Source organism: Ursus americanus, chromosome 29, assembly GCF_024610735.1.
Source record: "Ursus americanus isolate L20-20 chromosome 29, mUrsAme1.1.p, whole genome shotgun sequence".
In the NCBI taxonomy this organism is placed as follows: Eukaryota; Metazoa; Chordata; class Mammalia; order Carnivora; family Ursidae; genus Ursus; species Ursus americanus.
The window spans coordinates 29,993,935-30,016,409 of NC_142155.1; the positions used below are offsets into that span (position 1 = coordinate 29,993,935).

Genomic DNA, 22,475 nt, shown 5'->3' on the forward strand with positions numbered 1-22,475 from the left:
GGCTTCATTAATCGAACAAGTAGAGAGGAGCTCCAAAGAATTGTACAAAATGGAATGTTTTTACGGGAAGGAGGGCGGGACAAAAAAGTCGTTAGCCACAGGAAAGAAAGGATTGTTTCAGGCAAGATCACCTGCCCCTTCCTGGAAGGCCGGAGGGTCTTATCGAGTGGATGGCCATATCTTCCTTTGGGAGGGATGGAGAGGGCCCCTGTGATAGCTTACCATTGGTGCTGATCAGAAAATTCCTGACTGACTGGTTAAAACCTCATTTGTGGGGGAGGTTGAAACTACAATTAGCTTAGGTATTAAGCTGGAGTTTGATGACTTAGCCTTGGCCTAAGGGATGCCAGTTTGGGCCCGTGGTTTTCTTTTTAATGTTCTTTATGGGTAAGGAAACTGAACACAGAGAAATTAAGTAACTTTCCAAGGTCCAATAGCTACTATGTTGGGAAGCTGAGAATCACATTCAGAACTTGAACTCCATTCAATTCAAGAAAGGTGAACTTCCAAGGATGGGGTCCTGTTTAGCAGCTACTGGGGTTCTTCAGGTGGGGAAGACCCAGCCCTCAACACTGGGGGGGGGTGAGGGGGAGTAAGAATAAGAAAAGCACAAAGAGCAGCAAAACAAAGTAAGTGTCTCGAGAGGTGGGACAAACACTGGACAATGGGGTCAGTCAGGGATGATCTCATCTCATGCAGTGGGGCTCAGAGTGGGGTCTGAAGGCAGCCGCTCCAGAAATTACTTCAGGATGAGTGGCGTGTTGCTAGGTGGGGCTGGGGGCTGGCAGGAGCTAAGCTGAGAAGTGAGGAAAACTCAAGGAAGTTGGTCAGGGCCACCCAGCCATCTGTCAATGTCATACAAAAGGAGCGGTCAATAATTGTTTGATGTTGTTGTCATTACTGACGGAGCTTGAACTTGGTGCCAACTAGGACTTTCCTTCTCCGCACCAGTGAGAGAGTAGATACGTTTGGACAGGAAGACTGTCATCTTCTTATGGGGGTCCTGGTTTGCTGGGCCGAAGAACATCTTTTATTGAATTTGATATATTTTAGGGAGTTACACGGAAGATTTTTAATGTGGAAATGACATGGACGTTCAGCTGTTTCTGAGGAAAAAAAGCATATGGTATGCACTGAAATAAGGGTATTTGTCTCTCTCCTCATTCTTTGCCCTCTTGCATTAAAAAGAGCTTACAATCAAGCTGCTCGTCCTTTGCTAATCTTATCAGAGAGCCTGCTACCTGCCTCCTTGGCCTCCCAATGAGTTCTGAGCCACTCTGTATCCCTCCCCCAACCCCTCGGAGCAGCCTTCCAGTCTGGCTTTTCTTTCTTACTTAGAAGGTCTGAACAACTCTGACCCTCCTTGGCTGGAGTTTCTCAGAGGTGGGGTGCCCCTTCTCTCCCTCTCTGCTCTAGATTCTTTTCACTGTGTTTCTCCCCAGTGCTCTGAATGCAGAAGGTGAAAGATGACAGGATAAATCTGACTTCAGCTACCATAGCAACCTTCACCTGCTTTGCTGCTCACTTTTGAAGTGTTATCCTCCTGTGAAAAGTTATTTTGCATATAATTGCTAGGCTCATCCAAAGGCTTGGGGCTTTCTTTAAGCTTCTTCTGACAGCGATAATGAAAGGATGGTCTCCTGCCTCCATGCCGGGCTGGAGAATACATAGTCCACAATGGTGCACACCCAATGTTGCTCCTTCCCCTTTCTTTCTTCCTGTTCTTAAAAAACAGAAAAACACAATAAGAATGGTGAATCTGTGGCTACGTTATATAGGCCGATTCGAGCTGTCATTTACAAATGACTCAGGTTTAAATACTTAAATCAAGTTCTATTGAAGTTAACCTATGAAATGTTTAGATTACTACCCAGTTGTTAAGACTGTGCTTGATCTCTTCACTTGATCCCAGGAACCTCTCTCTCCATCGCTTCCTGTTGTGTACTGGGCTCCCAGGGGCTGAGCCATATACTCCACATTGTGGTTCCCTTGCCTTCTGGTTTGCAGTTGGGTTTGGCCAACGGAAGGTGACAGCAGGTCACGGAAAGAGAGCAAGATGGGGATATTTATCCCTCTAGTTCCGTCTTCGTGGTGCCTCCGTGGATTGGCTATATCCCCTCAACCAAAGGTCTGTCAGGGGTCCGTCTGCTTGAAGCCCCCGGTGTGTCCCCATTCTGAAAACCCCTCCCCTCCTCCCACCTCTTGAGGTCTAGAGATAGTGCTAACCCAGGGTTTTTGAGATATCTTTTGTGGTTTCCTTATCCCTTACCCACACTTCTGCAAACAGCTGCTTTATTAAACTCTTTTCAAATGAGCCAATTTGAGCATGCCATCTGTTTCCTACTGGGACCTTGACTAATACAATGACCAGAGCTCTTCTCTTTTGGGTGGCATGTTCTAACTATTGCTTATTTTCTTTAATAAATCTATGGTTCATTGTAGGTCGTTCTTTGTAGAAATAGTTTTTCCCGCCGTTAAGAACAACCTCCTTAATCCTCCAACTTTTCAAAAAGATGGTGTGTTCTCTACTTGACTCTTCTCTTGCAACAAGCCTATTTGAAACACATTTTCTTGATGATGTCAGTTCGTGCTGTGGGAGTGGAATACAAATGCCCTATCTGCTTGTTCCATCTGACCCTGAGGAAATCTGAGACTCTTCTTTCCCTTTTTATTCTGTCCATTGGAAGAATACTCAGGATGTGCACATCTTCCTGGGAGACCATGGGCATTAAACCCCTGCATGCACATTATTCTGGTCAAGTTGGTAGACCCATCACTCCTATAGAATCTAGTACGAAAGGAGATGATGGAAACAACTCCCCCTCCTCTCCAATTTATCAAGCTTCATAAGAAGCTGCTCCCTGGGGGAACTGAATTAATTGAATTATTTTCCTGTGGGAGTTGAAGGTAGAACCGTGGTGCCAGAAGGAGTCCTAAAGGGAGCCATGACTGAAGAATGTGGATAATTTCCTTTGAAAACCATGAGTGGAAAACTGCATGTTCCTGATTCTTTCAGGACGGATCCCAAATGGTATCAAGAATAGCACGAAGTTCACGCAACTCAGCAGGTGTGAAAATTCTGCCGCTGAATTAAATAGGTCCCATTATATTTCAGAGAGAGCTCTAATGGGTTTCTATGGAGCAGAGCCTAAGAATATCATGTCTCTCCTTTGTATGTCAGGATGGCTGGGATGGTTTGTTGTTACTAATATTATACTTCAGCCTCCCTTTAAGATGGACAAAAATGAGCAAAAGGCCTGGTATATCCCAAAGAGGGTCTAGATATTAAAATACCAAATACCCTCTTTGGGTCTAGATATTAAAATACCAAAAGGGCATCACAAAGACCTTACCCATTAGGCCAGACCAAAAATGATAGCTGAGGATATGATTTAATTTTAAATTATCATTGTTCATATAAAAGTTTTCTTCTAATAAGCTTGTTTCGTGCCAGCTGTCATTAAAGAGTCAGTTTTAGAGCCGAAGGGATTTTAAACACTGTAAAATTTTAAGTTGAGTTTTCTCTCTTTAAAAAATTGAACTGGATTCATTTAACCTTATATTCAACTTAAAAAAAATAGCTGTAGACATTTCTTCTCTATTAATGCAACGTTGCATTCTTAGTTGTTATCCTTACTAGTCAATTTGGCGTTGTCATATTTAAGTTCCTTCAAGCCAACAAACCTCCCATAATCCCTTGGCTTGTTTTTCAATCAAAATTGAACTTAAAGTCAAAGTGAATTATTCATTAATCATTTCCAGCTATCCTCTTTCCTTATTTATTCTGCTCAGCTGGCCATAACATGGAATTGAGGCATTCTTTTCTGTTTATTGCTCTTATTGCGAAAAGTCTTACATTCCTGTTCTTCATTTAAAAAGCAGACAAGTTAAATCTTTAACATTCTTTTGTCTAAGGAAAAATAAAGCCAATGTAAATTGCTTTTTTTTTTTTTAACATCTAGCTCATTTTTCCCCCTTTGTGAATCATTATTTACTCTTTAAAAAATTCTTTCTTTCTGGTTTGCGTAACCTGGAAAATGAAAAATATAGGCAGATGTGAGTATCCAGTTAAAGGTTTCAGCACTGGAGAAACCTTTTCTTAAAGGTTATGGATTTCCCTTTCTTTTTTTTTTTTTTTTAAAGATTTTATTTATTTATTCGACAGAGAGAGAGACAGCCAGCGAGAGAGGGAACACAAGCAGGGGGAGTGGGAGAGGAAGAAGCAGGCTCCTAGCGGAGGAGCCTGACGTGGGGCTCGATCCCATAACGCCGGGATCACGCCCTGAGCCGAAGGCAGACGCTTAACCGCTGTGCCACCCAGGCGCCCCGGATTTCCCTTTCTAGAGCATCTTTAAACGCAGGGATATATAGTTACCTCTTTTGTGTATTTTCTTCTAATCATGGAAAGATAAAAATCTCCAGGTGAGAAGAGACCATCACAGAAATGCCAGCCAGCCAGCCCCCTGGTCCTTGGATTCGGTCTGGAACATCCTGCTGGATGTTTATCACCTGCTTCGTGGAGTTTACTCATTGGCTGTCACCCATACAAGTTGCTCACCAGCACATGAGGCAGGACGTTTCTGTTTCAACCTGAATTGTGGAAAGATCCATGGCACCTTTCATTAAATTGAATTCTTTCTCCTTGGTTTGACTTCTCTCTTAGCACCATACACAAAAATTCTATTTCCTTTTTCAGAAGTTGAAGGCAACTCTGGCTTCACTCAAGACTGCTTTCCTAGGCTATGTCTTCCCATGCCCCTGTTTTTCAGATGACGTGACTTTTGGCCCCTGGATAAGCCTGAATAATATCCTTAGAAAGACTTCTAGTTTTCCTGTAGTGACTGGTACTGAGAATTGGCCATGATGGTCTCTCCGTGTTGGGGGGACTCAAGATGAGATTATTACCACCCTAGCCCTTCCAAGGTGGTGGTTAGCTTTTTTTAATAGGATACACGTCACACTGTTAAACACTGATTTTATTTGATCGTGAAGCTAGTATGAATATGAGCATCTCCGTGGAGGTTTACAATCTGCTTTTGTTTTTGGTTTTTTTTTCCATTTTTTTTCCCATGGCTTTCTGCTGTTCTCGTGGGATTATTTGTAATTACCCCTTCTTTTATATCCAGACTTACATAAGACTTTTTTCTAAAGATTTTATTTATTTATTAGAGAGAGAAAGAGAGCTCGCACAAACAAGAGGAGGGGCAGAGGGAGAGGGAGAGCAGGCTCCCTGCAGAGCAGGGAGTCTGACATTGGGCTCGCTCATGAGCCCAAACAAAGGCAGCCGCTTAACTGAGTGCGCCACCCAGGCACCCCAAGACTTATATAAGACTTTCTAGACCAGAAATCCTATGAGCAAATGCATGGCTCTCCATTTGCATGAGATATACCCTATTCCCAGAAAGGTGGAATTTTTTTAGAATTCTGAATTCAGGAGTCTGAATCTCATGCATATTGATAATACTGTGACAATAACAATATCCAACAGAATCAGATGCCTCTAGGAAGTCCCTTCTCCTGGGTTTAAGTGTACCAAGTAAATATTTGCAGGGAATGAAAAGTAGGGGTTTTGGAAAGCTTAATTCTTTGTGTAGAAACCCAGCAATACATTATTCTTGTTTATTGAGGGAGAATTTATTCCCTTATTTGTGCAACAAACATTTATTCATTTGCTAATTCTTCTTTTTTTTTTAAGATTTTATTTATTTATTCGACAGAGATAGAGACAGCCAGCGAGAGAGGGAACACAAGCAGGGGGAGTGGGAGAGGAAGAAGCAGGCTCATAGCAGAGGAGCCTGATGTGGGGCTCGATCCCATAACGCCAGGATCACGCCCTGAGCCGAAGGCAGACGCTTAACCGCTGTGCCACCCAGGCGCCCCCATTTGCTAATTCTTTGATACTGAATGGGGATCTTTAAGTTTCAGGGGACTGGTCTTCATAGTAGGAGCTGTACTGTCTTCATTTCAAGCCTTCTAATGTTTAAATAGTAAGTGCTACAAGGTTATCTGAGGATCTCGGATAAAATCATTTTCACATTATAGCAAAATAGCGAAATAGTTGAAAATCTTCCTGTCTTCAAGCTTCCTCCTTCATTACAATGAGTCAAATTCAAGCATTGATATTCTCATTGCTACTAACTTTGTAGGATTATAACCAGCGTTGTGTTATAATGCTTGGGTGTTTGGGAGGGACAGGATTGTTTGTGTTCTATTTCAGTTGCTCCCTTTTGTGTTACAGTCATCATTCCCTCCTACCGGAGTCACCAGCCACACTCTTACCAAATATTGGGGAGCATCTCTATCTGTTTCTCATTTGAATGATATGGGCTTAACCCTCATGGACATTCACGTGTCCACACACTTAACAGTGGTGGATGGCGACTACCTCCATAGGGCCTGGTTCCTCTGCTGTTGCCTTGCTCTGGATGAGCTGAGAAGGGGTAATAAATAGCTTTAATTCAGATATCATTTTGGAGGCTTCGAAAGACATTCATGTGCTTCATCTCATTTGACGTTCGTGGTAGACCGCAAGATAAACAAAGTCACGTTCTTTCTTCATTTTGCTGATGTGAAAACCACAGTCCAGAAGGCATGCAGCATTGAGAAGGAGTGGAACCCAAGTGTACTACCCCTGGGGCCCCTTCCAGCATGTCATAAAATGTGTCTTCTCTGCATGTGAAGAGGTTTTGAGGTTCTTCCGGGGGGGGGGATATATATATACGTGTGTGTGTGTGTGTGTGTGTGTGTGTGTGTGTGTGTGTGTGTATTTTTTTTAAGATTTTATTTATTTGTTTGACTCAGACTGAGAGAGAGAGCACAAGCAGGGGGAGCAGCAGGCAGAGGAAGAGGTAGAAGCAGGCTCCCCCCTCAACAAGGAGCGCAACTCGGGGCTTGATCCCAGGACCTTGAGATCATGACCTGAGCTGAAGGCAGACGCTTAACTGACTGAGCCACCCAGGTGCCCCAGGACCCTTTATATTTTAATAGTGGATAGTGGTTTTCCTTTATGAGATCACATGATGATGGAAATTTATGCTTTCTAAATGTCAAATAACAGAAGAATGGTTAAATAAATAATGACAGATCCATACACTGGGATACTATGTGTCTATTACAATTAGTGTTTTCATAGAATTTATAATGGTACAGGGAACTGCTCTTGATTATATCAATGTTTCGAGAAAGAAGTGGGATACGAAACAGCAGGATCCCAATTTTGTTCAGAAATTATACATGTGAAAAAGCACTAGAACTAAATATACCAAACAGTACAATTTTCTCTAGATAGTAGGATTATGGTTTGCTTTTATTTTCTTTTTAAAATATCTTTCTGAATTTTTCAGTTTTTTTCCTCAGTGAACTTGTATAATTAAAATAACATTTATGTTTTTTTAATTATACACTGCAGATTTTTCTTTTTAGCTAGAGGAATCCTTTGAGTGGTTCTTGCTATCTTCCATTTATAAAATTCCATGTTAGGGGCACCTTGGTGGCTCAGTCGGTTAAACATCGGCCTTCAGCTCAGGTCATGATCCTGGAGACCCAGGATTGAGCCCCGTGTAAGGCTCCCCACTCGGCGGGGAGTCTGCTTCTCCCTCTGACCCTCCTCCTCCCTCTTGTGCTTGCTCACTCTCTCTCAAATAAATAAATAAAATCTTAAAAAACAATTCCATTTTATAAATCTAACCCTAACATCGAAGTGAGCAGGTTGTTTTCAGTATTAGTGGACACATTTGAAGTAAATACTATTCGTGTACATATTTTAAGTTGATCACTCTAACTCATTTGCTTGTCTGTTATTTTTTGAACATAATTCATTAATTCCGTCAAAGATTATTTTGAGGCCTTTCTATATGAACCAGGCTGAAGATACACCAATGAAGACAGGTCAGTCTCTCTTCTCATGAGACACCTAGTCTGGTTTGAGATGCAGACCAGTAAAGCAGTGAGCGCAGTGCAGGGTGATCCATGGGAGAAGGCGGTGCAGGGAGCCCAAGGCATTCCGAGGAAGGAGGCCGTGTTCACGGGCCATGGGAGAGGTTGGGAAACCCCCCCACAAGAGGTGTCTCTGGAGCTGAAGGCAGCTCCTCTCTTTCGGAGGACCAACCTCAGATTTAGAAATAAGGATGATACATGTAAAGCTTCTTATGCTGTGTAGGCAGCTGTTGCTTCGAAGTTGTTTTACAATAGTTCAGCGTTCTGAAATGAATTTAAAAAGATAAACTAGCTCTTTTGAGCTATCTGGGACCTTCACATTTCTTTTTAGGAGTTCTTTTGGTCTTCAGAGCTTCCCTTTCTTTGTGTTTGCTTGCATTTGCTAAAGGTTAGTGGTAATACCAAAGCATAATAGTCGTGCCCTAAGATTATCATAATGTCGTGTTTTTACAGTATTTTATATTACTGATCCTTTTATGTAGTAGTTACTGCTGATTTTGATCAGTTCTTCCACTTCTCTTTCATTGCCCCACCTCTTCCTCCTCTGCAGAGGAAGGGAGGCAGAGAGATGTTTTTGTTCTCCTTTTATAAAGATAAACTGAGTCATCGAATGATCGATTGACTTCTCCAGATTGCGAGCTGACTCAGTAATGGGACTGGAAAGAGAAATTGGGTTCCTTTGTTCAAAGCTCTTCTAAAATATTTCTCCACATAAGTAGAATAGGTTGTTTGCCAAAAATGCATTCACCTTTTAAATCTTTACTGAAAGTAATGAGCTTAAAATAAAGTCTCTTGAAGATAATCGTATTGTTACAGCTTAGAACAGAAGTTAAGGCTATTTGAGTAGGTTAAAACGAGCCCTGGGTAAGGCTTAATATTCCGTCTATTTAATTAATTTGTTCAGCAATGGATTTTTATTTCTTTTGGAAAAAGAGTAATTGAAACATTCTCAGAAAACATTTAGGAACATTTTGGGATCAGTTTTGTTTAATTTAAAATTTTTAAATAAGAAGTACAGGGTTAAAAATAAAATCAGTATTGACACAGAATAGCTGTACTTCATGCTACTGGATGATTCTGACTTCATTATTAAGAGGTTTCCTGTAATCCACTGATGAAAATAATACCATTTTAATGCTCTTAGAGATTATTCTTACTATTAAAGTAATTAGTACTCTAATAATAAATGATGGTTATTATGCATATTACAGTAAATATTTGAAGCAACGGTATAAATATAAATTTGAAGGGAAAAAAATACATTTAAATATTGCATTCAAATTTTTGTAAGTACAAATATTCATATATTTTGGATTAATTATAGAAAAAAACAAAGCTTGAAAGCTATACCATATTTCTATTTTAAAATAAATACTTTGTTGATTTAAACATAGAAAATATATTAATTGGAATTTTAAGAACTTTAAAATACAGGAATGGAATAACATTTTTGTTTACCACAATTGCAATGATCTGCTTTTAGAGTTATTGCCTCAAATTTTTAAATTTCTGGCTCCTGTCCCAACCAAGCCCAAGATTTTATACGTAATGCTGTAATGCATTATTTATATTGCCATCAAGTGATGCTTTTCTTTTCTTTCCTTTTCTTTTCTTTTCTTTTCTTTTCTTTTCTTTTCTTTTCTTTTCTTTTTAAAGATTTCATTTATTTATTTGACAGAGCGAGAGACAGCCAGCGAGAGAGGGAACACAAGCAGGGGGAGTGGGAGAGGAAGAAGTAGGCTCCCAGTGGAGGAGCCTGATGTGGGGCTTGATCCCAGAATGCAGGGATCACGCCCTGAGCCGAAGGCAGATGCTTAATGACTGAGCCACCCCGGCACCCCCAAGTGATGCTTTTCATTGGGCTTTGTTTCTAGGAAAATAGAAACAGAAAAACAACCTCATCACCTGAATGATATATTCAGAATTCGAGAGAGATATACAAGGGAACCCATACTTGTCTGGGGGTCAGAATTTGTGTCTAACAAATGTCACGAGGACAGAGAGAGACTCTGTGGCACCAACGCATCTGTCCTATACTCCGCGATGCTGGGACTGGGGAAATGGAACTTGCTGAAGGTGACCCAGCAGCCACATTAGAGGTATCCGTCGATCTTATCTGTATACCCATGGACAAATTATTTCAAAAAATAATAAAACTCTCCAACGGGCTGCAGTTGCATAGAATTTGAAATGTTGGAGTGAGGAAATAATAGAATGATTCAACACAGCTAGATAAGACGAATACTAGAAAATTTTGTAATGTGGGCTATGAGGAAAGGAGCTATATACTGTGGCTTAACCAAAATAGTACTTATTTTTTAAAATCCAGGATTCACCAATTGCTTAATCATCCCAGGCAGAAGGTAGGGGTGTGTGTGTGTGTGTGTGTGTGTGTGTGTGTGTGTCTGTCTGTCTGTCTTCATTATGGATAAACCATTAACTATTAGAGTTACCACGATCAGGATTCAGGTGGTGATAAAGTAGATTGTACTTCCTTAAATACAGACGTGCACTAATTTTGACCTGTTTCATTTCTATGGTACAGAGAAGTGAGCTCTGGTGCCAAATTCCCTGGGGTTGAATTCTAGTCCTGCCATTTTATCACCGACATAGTAAAAGTTGCTTCCTTGCTTTGTTCTTCAGTTTTTCCATCTGTAAAATGGGGATAGCACTGGTACCGATCTCATAAATTATTGTGGAGATTTAAGAGGTCAGTTCATGCATGTCAATCATTTAGAACCGTTCCTGGAACTCAATAAGAGACAGGCATTAGTAGTGTTGGTGGCAGCAGTGGTGGTGTTCTATAATTCATCGTATAACTTGTCAAAGCACTTCCTGAGTCTATTTGATTTTCATAAGGAAGCAAAGGCTCAGAGAGTTTACATAATTTTCCCAGGTCCTACATCTCGTAAACGCTGGGCAGCTGGGCTAGAGCCCCAGCCTCCAATTCATATCTTGGTTAAGTAGGTTTTTTTGACCATAGAGCTGGCTGGATTGTTGCCTGGAGGCAGAGCTGGATGGGAAATAGTGACTCAGAGATCAAGAGGGTAATGTGAACTTTCTGGGTCTTCTCCCTTCTCACAGTCCCTGCTTCTCATCACACTCACCTGCTCTGCCCCACACTCTAGAACCGTGGCCTTAGAACCAAGTGTGAAGGAATCAGTGTCTGCTCTAACACATCTCTGTCTTTGTGTCCTCAGGAATGAGGGGAGAATCCTACTTCATTGGAATGAGGAGCCTGGGGCAGCAGGGGCACATCCCAGAGGATGGAGGACTTTTCTTGCTCTGCTGCATAGACAGAGACTGGGCTGTAACTCGGTGTTTTGCAGAGGAAGCCTTTCAAGCAATCACTGACTTCAATGACCTCCCCAACTCATTGTTTGCGTGCAACGTTCACCAGTCAGTGTTTGAAGGAGAAGAGAGCAAGGTAATGAGCCTTTTCTGCTTTGGAATCATGGGGAGACGTGACATTATCCCAAAATATTTCTATGGAATATTTGTGATTGATGTTTTGAAGTTTTGGAAAATGTGTGGTTGGCTCTATTCTTGGCATGCTTAGCAGGAGGAGAAAAGCCTATTTTGTTATCAACTAACTGTGACAAGGTTGTAGATGTTGAATGAATCCCATCCTCACAGACTCGCAGGCCTATCAGAGCAAGTGGTGTTAGGACTAGCGATTGCAGGAGATACAGCTTGGGCTAGGAAGCAGATGTTGTTAAAAAAAAGTTTTATTTTTTCCTATTCTGCCAAAACCATGATTTGCCTTTCTCAAAATGGTATAAGCTCTCTTGCACCCCTACCCATCCTGCAGTCTGATGAATATTCCCAACATAGCTGTGATCTGAGTCCCACAGGCGTTATTAGAAAGGTAAGTTGGCTGGTCATCTGAGTCCTGCTTTGCTCAGTGACACCACATAGGGTGGAATTGTTAAGTGTGTGGTAAGAAGTTGAGTAAAAGTGGTTGATTTGAAATGACTGGGGAATGAGGTTGTCTGTGTACAAGTATTTTCCAGAAAATGAAGCTTCTCATTTTAAGAAACAAACTTGTTTCAATGTAAGTATTCTGGGAAATCAGAGTTAAATATTCTGCTTGGAGATCTTTTTTAAAGTTCATTTTAGATTTCTCTGACCTTTTTAGTGGGATTTCTGAATAGATCAAACCTTCCCTGTGGATTTCTAATTGCAAACATCCACTATTATAGTATATTATAAAACATAGGCAACATTTTTTGGAGGGAAGGGCCTTTTTTCCTAAACTAAAGTAAATGCCTTGGTATGAGATGTAAGAGTAGGATTTATGATTGCCATTTCACAAACTTGGGCTGATTTTGCCAATTGCTGAACTCCAAACTCCTTTGCCTGAAAACAATTACTGGAGAAGTCTTTTTTTTTTTTTTTAACCTGGATTTTATTGGTTTTGTAAGCAATTCGGATAGCCTGGAGGATTAGGAATTATAAAGATAGTTTTATATTGATACTACTTTGGAGTTGAACATTAAAATGATAGGCTAAAAATAGCTTGAAATCCAAGGCCTTAGATATGATTAGAACCTCCAGTGTTGTGATCCCTTGACTATTTGAAGTAAGAAAATGGCACATGATCTCTTTGAAAGAAACTGGGTATTTTGCTCTTGAATTATAACCAGTTTATAACACAGATTATAATTTACTCAGAGCCAGTAATTCCACCCCCCGTCCTGAAATCTATCTGACATTAACTATGACACAAGATTCTCTGTTTTCTCATTTTGTCATCTGTTTATCTAAATTAATCAACAATTAGAAGGATTTTCCTTAGAGGGCAAAAAAGGATTTTGATTCTTTCCTGATTAAATACTTCCTGGTGGATTGAAACAGTAAGACCTTATCCCATTCTGGAGCTCTGCTCAAGCATGACGATCTACTGAACCAGGTTTGGTTATCAAGTAAGACGGAAGCTTGGGGAGAGCTCCCACATCTGTTCTGATACTCTGATCTGCGATTGAAACATGGATTACAAAATACTCTCATTTAATTTGCATACACAAGTTGGTACATTGCAGCTTGACCAAAAGTATTTGGCTTTAAAATGACCTCAATAAAATATTGAGTTGAAATCAACAAGATGTGTAGTTCAATGGAGCCAGTTTCAAATTATTTAGACCACATTGTTATAGCCAAGGAGATGAATTTTATAATTGGCCAATGTCTACATAATTGGACTTATTAAATCAGATGGAAATTCTTCTACCTTGGTATGATTTTATAGCCCTCATTTGAGGAAAGTCTATAGGATATCAAATAATCTGATCTAGATTGAGTTTTGGTTTAACTACATATACTAACTCTATATACATGGTTAAGGATGACAAAGCAAGATGATCAGGCACCAAATGAGCTGACAGTAGCAAGGAGGCATGATCACGGGACACTAGAAAAAATGGTTTTGGGGAGCCTTGGGGCCCCTCATTTTCCCTGCCACGTCTTTTTCTTTAAGTTCCAGACCTTTATAGTCTTCTATTTACCTCTGTTGTTTTTTACTATCTTAACAAAACTCACTTGTTTTGTATGCCAATCTCAGGAAATTCTTTCCACAATGTTCAAAGATCATGCATTTAAATCACAAAGACTTATGATCATTGTCTTTCTCAAAGGGTGGACATTTTAGGCTCTGTGCTAAGCTGGTGAAGAGATATTTTTAGGTAGAGGGAAAAAGAACAAGAAGCATTTCTAGCACTCCTGCATTTGCCTGTGGACAAAGCCGGCCACGCTGATGTTCTAAAATATTGGCCTTGGGAAGAAGATGCACTTAGCAGCCTAGAGTTATATCAGGGAGATAAGACGTTAGAAATGATGCTTAGTGTTCATTTCAGAGGTCCAGGTGGGTAGGTGGCAACCTATGGAACTTGTTTGGGCAGAGTCCTTTCTTTCTTGGTGCAGTCTACTTCCGGTTCATTGTTTCTTGGTATTGATGGACTATAGTTTAGATTGTTCCTTGCAGTTGCTTTTTAACTTCCTTAGCTGGGTAGGAATTAAAGCTTTTGCTCTCTATCTTTTTTTTTTTTTTTTTAAGATTTTATTTATTAATTCGACAGAGATAGAGACAGCCAGCAAGAGAGGGAACACAAGCAGGGGGAGTGGGAGAGGAAGAAGCAGGCTCATAGCGGAGGAGCCTGATGTGGGGCTCGATCCCAGAACGCTGGGATCACGCCCTGAGCCGAAGGCAGACGCTTAACCGCTGTGCCACCCAGGCGCCCGTGCTCTCTGACTGTCTTGAATGAGTCTTGTACCAATCTCCTCTCTGTCTTTCCACCTGTCTGAGACAATTTTTCTGAGCCCTTTTCCTTTTTGAACTAATTTGGAAGCCTCTATATTGGACGGTTAATATAGGTAACACCATAGGATATGATCTTCTTCTTATGCTTGTTCCTGTTTACCAAAGTAATAAATACTCTGAGACGTTCCTTTCTGCTATCCTATTTATCCTATTCTGACACCTAAAGAACATTTTAAAAACAGCTTTGTGAAAATTGTTCACTCCAATTTTCTGTTAGGCAGAATTCTGTGAGATTATATTTTTGATTTGATGCTTTTTGCAAGGAGTGAGCACATACTTCAGAGTGGCTTGTTGTGGTCCAGATGGTTGAGATTTGTTTATATAACACAGAAGAGAACCGGAGCTGGAGGAAATTGGCATCTGCAACCAATAAATGCAGATTGCTGTTTGCATGCTACAGCTTGAAACATAAATATTTTTGTATGAAGCACATTTAGAACTGGGATCTTCGCAGCATGCAACACCTAAAAGTTGCTAGGGTTCATTTCCCGTTGGCATGTTCCCCCGGGTTTGCCTTTCTGGATCCTGCTGGGCTACAGAAACTCATCTTGAGACAGGTGAGGCTGGAAGGATATCCTGGGGGCTGCCCTGCGTCTGTTCTGAAGATAGGTGAGGGTTTGCTCCATGGGATATTGGCATTCACTAGTAGCTAAAGGAGAACAGGGAAACAACCACCATGAAACATTTAGCCAAATGCAATTCAATAAGGAGAAGCCTGACTTAATAATGGCCTCCAAAAATTATGAATTTATTCAGTTTAATAATAATAATAATTAGCAATAATAGCAGCGAATACTTATATAGCATATAGCAAGGTGCCAGGCACTCTTCCAAATGCTTTATAAACATTAAAGCCTTTAATTGTCATGAGAACCCAATAAGGGTGGTGTCTTTCTGCTTTTCTACCTCCTAACCATATATCAGAATTGTGTTCCCTGGACCCCTCTGGCTTGTTCTGCCCAAAGCAGAAGTGACCTGGCACTTCCAGGTCAAGTATTTAATTACGAGTGTTTGACCCTGCAGAATGTTCTTTTCACACTGCTGGGGCATCTGGCATCGTGCCAGGTGGTGCCTGCCCAGGCAGTTCAGGTTGTGGGGTGAGGAGAGTGATGACACAGAGCAGAGTCCTGGCCAGCCCATGAGGAACATGTAACATGACAAGAAAAAAAAAAAAAATCCTTTGTTGCTTTAAACCACTGGGATTTGGGGGTTTGTTCTTAGGAGTGTGACTTAGTCTATCTAGGTTGATACAGTAAGTACAAGTCCTCTGGATGTTTAATTCTAGTTCATTACCCACTGGGCTTCACCATCTCTAAACTCTACCATGGAAAACAGGTTCTAGAAATAAATTTGGCCATCCACCAGCATGAACATTCAAGTAAAGGAATGTAAGGCAGAGAATTCAGGTAGTTCAATAGCAAGACTCAAGCTAAGCATAAACGCATTGAGTCCAAATCAATCCAGTTGTAAATGTGCAGCAAAGGGTAAACAAGAAGATGATTTACTGTAGTTTAAGTGTCGCTGAAGAAAGGTTCAAAAAATAAAAAAATGAAGTGGACTGTGATGACCTGAGGGTGGGAAAATGATAACCGAGCATTCGTTTTAAATACTACATCAGTTAACAGTTAAATTAGATACCACCTAATCAAGGAATACTGGCGAGTTTTCACTGTTTTTCTTGTGCTATTCATCCTTGGTAGGTGAAAGTGACATGTACAAATAGGTTTGTTGCTTTAAAGAAGGTCTAAATTGTAAAAAAGACAGTGGGTATCATTGTACTCAGTAAGTTATTCCCATTTGTCTTTTCTCTGGCCAATGCCTGGGAACCATAATTAGTCACCGCTAATCACTTGGGGGCACCTTCCAGATGAGAGGCCCAGCGTGGGGCAGATTTGAAAGCTGCTGTAGGACATTCTCTGGAACCTTAACCTTTCTTCAAGTGACTGAAATATTCCAGAGGCATATTTAGTGTCTTGCTTCTCCACAGCACTGAGTGACCCCCTGGGGCTCGAGCGTCTGACAAGCCACTCTAAATGCCCCACTTAACTACCTGAAAATAATTGAGGCAGTGGAAAGAATTAAGCCTGATGCATACAGAGTTGAGAGTATTTGGTTTCTGTGCCAAAGAGCAGGCGAGCATATATTCTTGATGGCACCTGGGGAAGAATGGCTGCCATGTTCCAATTAGTCAAGGATAATATTAAAGAGGGACAGGAGGCTTTTTTCCCTTCTTGGAAAAATGTAGGTACTTGGAAACCATTTCAGATGGTTTCCATCCGAGCTGCTAGCTTCTACGGTGACCCTGTGAATTATGAGAAGGTGTCCCCATGGGCAGAAGCAACTGTAGGACATACTGCCTGAGCCAAGATGGATGAATTTGAAAAAAATGGTGCCCTTTTCCCTGAGCTGAAGGGGTGGATGAAGCCCTGAGCAGTTGTGGGTGGCTCGACAGGAGGAGGACAAGCTGGGTTTCATTCTCTACTTTCTTCCCAGGCCAGGAGCCCCTGAAAAGTGTGCAAAAGGCACAACCATCACAGTGGCCAAAGTCGTAATGGATAATTTTCAGTTACTTCAAATTTAAAAGGATGTATACATTTAAGGGTAACCGTTGAGTCATGTCGCCTAAGAACTTTCTGTTTTTAAGAGGCAGTTTCAGAGATGGAGCCCCAGGGAAGGGGCGGGGAGGAACTTTATTATTATTTTTCCTTGCTCCCACCAGCTAAAAATGGCATTGGCTTCACCCTACCTTTCTGGACTTCTTTGATTCAGTTCTTAGGTCAGTGGTCTGAAATTCTGGACCTGCCCAGAGCTAACCAGAGAAAGTCAGAGAGTTTGTATATGAACTTTAAAGCAATACCAAGGTATGCTTCACAGCAGGCCTGACATTTAGCTCCATGGATGAGGTCGGTGTGATATGGCTGAGCTGAGAGCCGATCGCAGAAATATTATGTGATATTTGCTGTATGAGAGTGGGATTATTAGTGCACTGCTCAGACTTCACTGTTATCTACTCATTGATAATTGTCTACCCATTGATAGTTGTGCACGTAGTGTTCAACCGTACTCTCCTGCCTTTTAAGAAGAATGGCTGTATAGAAACAGAACCTGTGTCGTTTGGTTTTTTTTTAAAGTTTGATCAGTTTCTGATGATATTTTGGTAATGTTTTTTGCTGGGGATGTTTTCTTATACAGCATAGCCATTGTTGTAACTATAAACACCATCATCTTCCATCTGTGTTTTGAGGTGGAGACCCGTTGATCAGATACATGACATGGGTAAGATTTTTCCTCAAACATGTTGAAATACCATATCTCATACTTTGTTCAGAGCCTACACTTTCCCCCCATATTTGCGGCTATTATTAACTCCAGGTCCTTTAGCGTATCATTTATGCATAGAATACACTACCTTGTATGATGCTCTGGTCTTACGTTCCAGCTGGATGATTTCAAGTGTCTTGAGGGCAGTAGAGCAAGCTCATGGTTCTTCTGCACCCTGTAAGCTCTCCCGCAGTCCTGGATATATTGTGGGCACTTACAGAGAGACGGAAGGGTCCTGAGCAAGGACTTTGGATCTGGAAGCTCTAGAAGCTCTTGGGTCCAGATCCTGCCTCTAATGCATACTAGTTTGGTGATCTCAGCCAACTTACCTTCTCTGAATCTCTGTTCTCTCTTTCATAAAACGGGGTTAACCATACCTTCTTTGTAGGTTTCTTGTGTGATGAAATGAGTTGAAATGGGTAAGAGAGGTGGCACAGTGGTAGGTCTTTTTGGGCAACATTGGTTCCCTTCCTCGTTCTCTTTCGTTCCCCTCCCCACCACCCAGCCTGTGACTGTCTCTGGTTCCAGGAAGGAAAGAGCTCTTCTAAAAACATGTGCCCAGATGGCCCATGTGCTGTGGAGGTAGGCAGAAAGGCTGGATTTAGCCACTCTTTGTAGAATCCTGACGAAGTTGTGCTTTGATAGGCTAGCCTTGGGTTTCAAGAAAGTTTAATGTCAGCCTTTGCCCCATGAAAACTCTTCGTGTTTGTTCTAGGATGTTGTTCAGGGTTCCCCAAATAAGGTTCACGTGTTATGTTTCTTTGAGAACATAGTACCGAGAAAACTGTTTACTTTGGGGAACTGGTATTTTTCTCACTAGGAAGATTATGTAACTTACATGTTTGTTTGTTTTCTTAGCTTCCAGGAAGCTCAAATTAAAAATTAATACTCAGTCATGGCTATTACATTTATTCTCGGTGGTCTTGATACTGTTTCTTTTGTAGTAACCTAATTATGCATTGGTATAATGCAAGAACAACATTTTCTGAATTATCTCTTCAAACTTTGCTCATATTTTTACGAGAACTTTAACAATTGTCTTTAAATATATAAGAAGGCTGACCAGGAGTCACGAAGGGTATATTTTGCAGATGTTTTAAATTCCACTATGAATAGAAAAAAAAAAATCACCACAATTAGTAGATTATATACCTTTAGAATAATACATACACATTTTTCTGCTATAATTCAGATTGTTTGGAAGAATGGTTTTAACATATCTTCAAGGAAAAGAGGTAACATGGAAATCACAGTTAACAACACCTTCCACTGCACATGTGGGCTGCGTGTATTTAGAAAAGCACCTGGTCACGTAACAAGACCTTCAACTTGACTCTTAAATCTGATTTTTATTCTAATATTTAATTGGTGAGAAAACAAACCCATACGAGCCATTCGAGGATACATGTATTTAAGTTTGAGCTTCTAACTTATCAGTCTAGTTTTGACTCCTCAAAGCCCAGAGCCAAATTATTTCATGGGAAGGTACTGTGATTTCAATGCCTGCTCCTTGAGAATTGTATTCTCCCCTTCAAATAGTTTATATTCCTTCTTGGTACTACATTCTCTCCAGTTGTAAAGCTTGGACCAGAACTGCATATTAAATTTATCGCTATGTGGATGAAGTTCAAGGCTTTGCAAGGAGCATAGAAGAAAAGAGTTTAGCACTTCAAATAGCTTCTTTCAAAATTTTCAGAGGAATGAGTCTTCAATGTGAAAAATTTGGCACCGTTAATTAGCTTTCGTTAAATCTGCTTCTTACCCCTAGTCTTGCTCTAAATGTGGGAGTCGGGAGGGTGGAGTCATCATGATTCAGAAAGAGAGGGGAAGGTGAGTGTACATTTGGTTTCCTAGCCCTGCCCTTGCCCTGCTTCTTGTTGATAACTGGGCTCTCAGCTTCATTGGGGTTGTCTTTCTGCTAAAGAAACTTCTCTGAGTTTACGTATCTAAGCAATCAGGGACTCTTTCAAAAGGACTCCTCTTTGGGTATCACTGATAGCACTTTCTTTGCAATGTTTTGAGTGATTGGCAAAGTCTTGGTATTTAGGGTGGATTTGAAGTTGTGGAAACAAATTTAGAGCCATGGATGGTGATTCAGGGGGGCAACCAACCCTAGTAAAATAATTTTTATTTAAAAGCAACATACGCAAAACACCATAGTGAAAAATAGCTACAAAATAATAATCTTCTTTTGGAGATTGGGACTGGACTTTGGGGAATTCCAGAAATAATGAAAGCATTGCGGCAACAAGGTCACCTTTTTGAAAAAGAAAGGGTCTTACACATGTAAGTTTCAGAGGTAGAGTTCAGCAACGCATAAGTTGCGTATAACACCCAGTGCTCATCACATCACATGCCCTCTTTAATGCCCATCACCCAGTTACCCCATCTCCCACTCACCTCGCCTCCGGCAACCCTCAGTTTGTTTCCTATAGTCAAGACTCTCTCATGGTTTGTCTCCCTCTCTGATTATTTTCCATCAGTTTTCCCTCCCTTCCCCTATGATCCTCTCTGCTGTTTCTTATACCCCACATATGAGCGAAACCATATGATGATTATCCTTCTCTGATTGACTTATTTCACTCAGCATAATACCCTCCAGTTCCATCCATGTTGATGTAAGTGGTAAGTATTTATCCTTTCTGATGGCTGAGTAATATTCCATTACACACACACACACACACACACACACACACACACACACACCCTGCACCTTCTTTATCCATTCATCTGTTGACGGGCATCTCAGCTCTTTCCATAGTTTGGCTATTGTGGACGTTGCTGCTATAAACATTGGGGTGCAGGTATTCCTTCAGATCTTGACTACCTTTGTATCTTTGGAGATTATTTTCTGATCAAGAATTCCCTTTTTAGTGAACCTAAAAGAGATATTATATCCTAAGATATACTTAAAATATATCCTAAGATATACAATCTACATACCCAGGGACGGGCAGTGAGTCATAAGTATGATGGCCAGGAGAGAGTACTGCATTAATTGAGAAACAAAGGCAGAAGAAAAACTTTTAAATTTCTTTACTACTTACAGCCCATTGACAAGTCCTTGAAATAGGCAGAGTGACATTCCTCTAGGAACTCAGCTGCCTAGGTATTAATACTTTGCTAAGGGCAAAAGGCAATCTTAGCCCAACCCCCAGGATACTATAATAAATCTACTCAAACATATAAAAATTCCTTTGGAAACTTCCTTTATCTCGACCCCCCACCCCCAAGATACATGTTGGCAATCATCCTCCAAGCATATGACTCACTGATATACATCTGAAGGGTTTCATGACTGAGGGTTTACTAAACAATAATAAATGATATTTTCTTCAAAATAGCTAGCCCCCTCAGGATCCTGGAATCCTTGTTTCCAAAATACCTGGGAGGCTTATGCTATCCCTAACCCCCTTCCAACTTGAAAATATATCATGGGCCACTCCTCATGACCCCAGTGCAGCTCTTTCTGCCCACGGGTCCTGTCCCCGTGCTTTCATAAAACCACCTTTTTGCACCAAAGACGTCTCAAGAATTCTTTCTTGGCCATCAGCTTCGAACACTAACATCTTTCCTACATCATTCATTAGTCTACTCAATCCAGCCATCAACTTTTAAACAATTATTGAATATCTACCATGTCCCAAACATTGCTCTTGGCGATTGAAGGTACAAAAATGAATGAGGTGTGAGCCCTCATGAAGCTTAGTGTTTCCTGGGGTTTGATAATGATAGCACAGGTCAGGTGAACCGAGAGACGGAGGTGGATACGGCATATGTAGGAGCACAGGGGAGGGGCACACCTGAGAGGGGAGAGAGAAGCCTCTGGCGTATGTTTTTGTTTTTTTGTTTTGAGCCCCTGCCTTGCCCCTGTACAGCAGTCTGGACCCAAACGGACCCATCCTTTGCGTGCTGGCTGCGGTGACCTGAGGACAGACTTTTCAGCCTGCCTCTTGTGTAATCGACATTGTTGTCCTGTCTCACAGGCCCTGTTTCGAAAGGACAACTAACGTGGGTGGGTGGCAGAGGGAAAGAACGGACTCCGACTCTGGCAGGGGCTTCCTCAACGAGTGAACCAGGCCACCATGACAGGAGACACGTGGATGGAACATTCTATATGTGACCCACGTGTCCTAATTTTCTCCTTCAGTGTGTGAAATTTTTGCTTTCCTCAGAAGGTGAGCTGTGAGCTTGCTTATTTTAAAAGCTGCAACCTGTGAGGAGAGAGGGTGTTCTTTGACAACATTACATCATTGAAGCCTCTAGGTGTTGAGTCATCATTATTTTTAGGCAGCTCCATGCTTTTTTTGGTTGTTCTAAGAATAGCCCTTGTGTCTGGACTCTACAGAAAGTCACCTCAATAAAGATCCTGTCACCACTCCACAGTTGGAACGGGATGCTTCCTTAATTGCCAGATTGAGGGCACACTCTTTAGAATTTTACCTCCCAAACATTCTGCGTTTTTAGGTTTTCCGTAGTCAACATGATGACTTTGTCAGGAGCTGTCACTTAAATTTTGTCAGCCCTTTGTCGAACCTACTTATTGTTGTAAACAACACCACGAACAACAAAATAAAAAGCCTTCCTCCCTGAAGGGCTGGCTCCTTACTGTCTTTCCTCAATGCCCACTTTGGTTGGCGAATCCCTTCATCGTGACTTTACCCAGTTTTGAAACATTTCAAGACATATTTCCATGCCTTGTGTTTTATGGATTAAGCGGCTCTAGATCCCTCACATTCGGAACGGGGTCGAGGGTGCTGCTGTTGGCATCTATGCAGGATCGACTCAAAGCAGCCAAAATAAATGTTATTATAGCCTGTTAAACTAAATAAGCATATAAATGGTAAGACCGTATTAGAACTTGATGACAGGGCAATAAAAAGGACTGAGCAAGCTTAGAAAT

General features: G+C 41.1%; 1 protein-coding gene across 3 annotated transcripts in view; it reads left to right on the forward strand.

Moving 5' to 3' along the window:
• Positions 1–22,475, forward strand: part of RCAN2 (regulator of calcineurin 2) — a 264,821-nt gene that overhangs the window by 30,694 nt on the left and 211,652 nt on the right. For all 3 annotated transcript variants that reach the window (XM_045801718.2, XM_087857055.1, XM_045801710.2), the window contains exon 2: positions 11,136–11,362. In XM_045801718.2, the coding sequence (XP_045657674.1) occupies positions 11,138–11,362 (225 nt within the window). In that variant the 5' untranslated portion in view covers positions 11,136–11,137. The remainder of the gene's footprint in view (positions 1–11,135; positions 11,363–22,475) is intronic.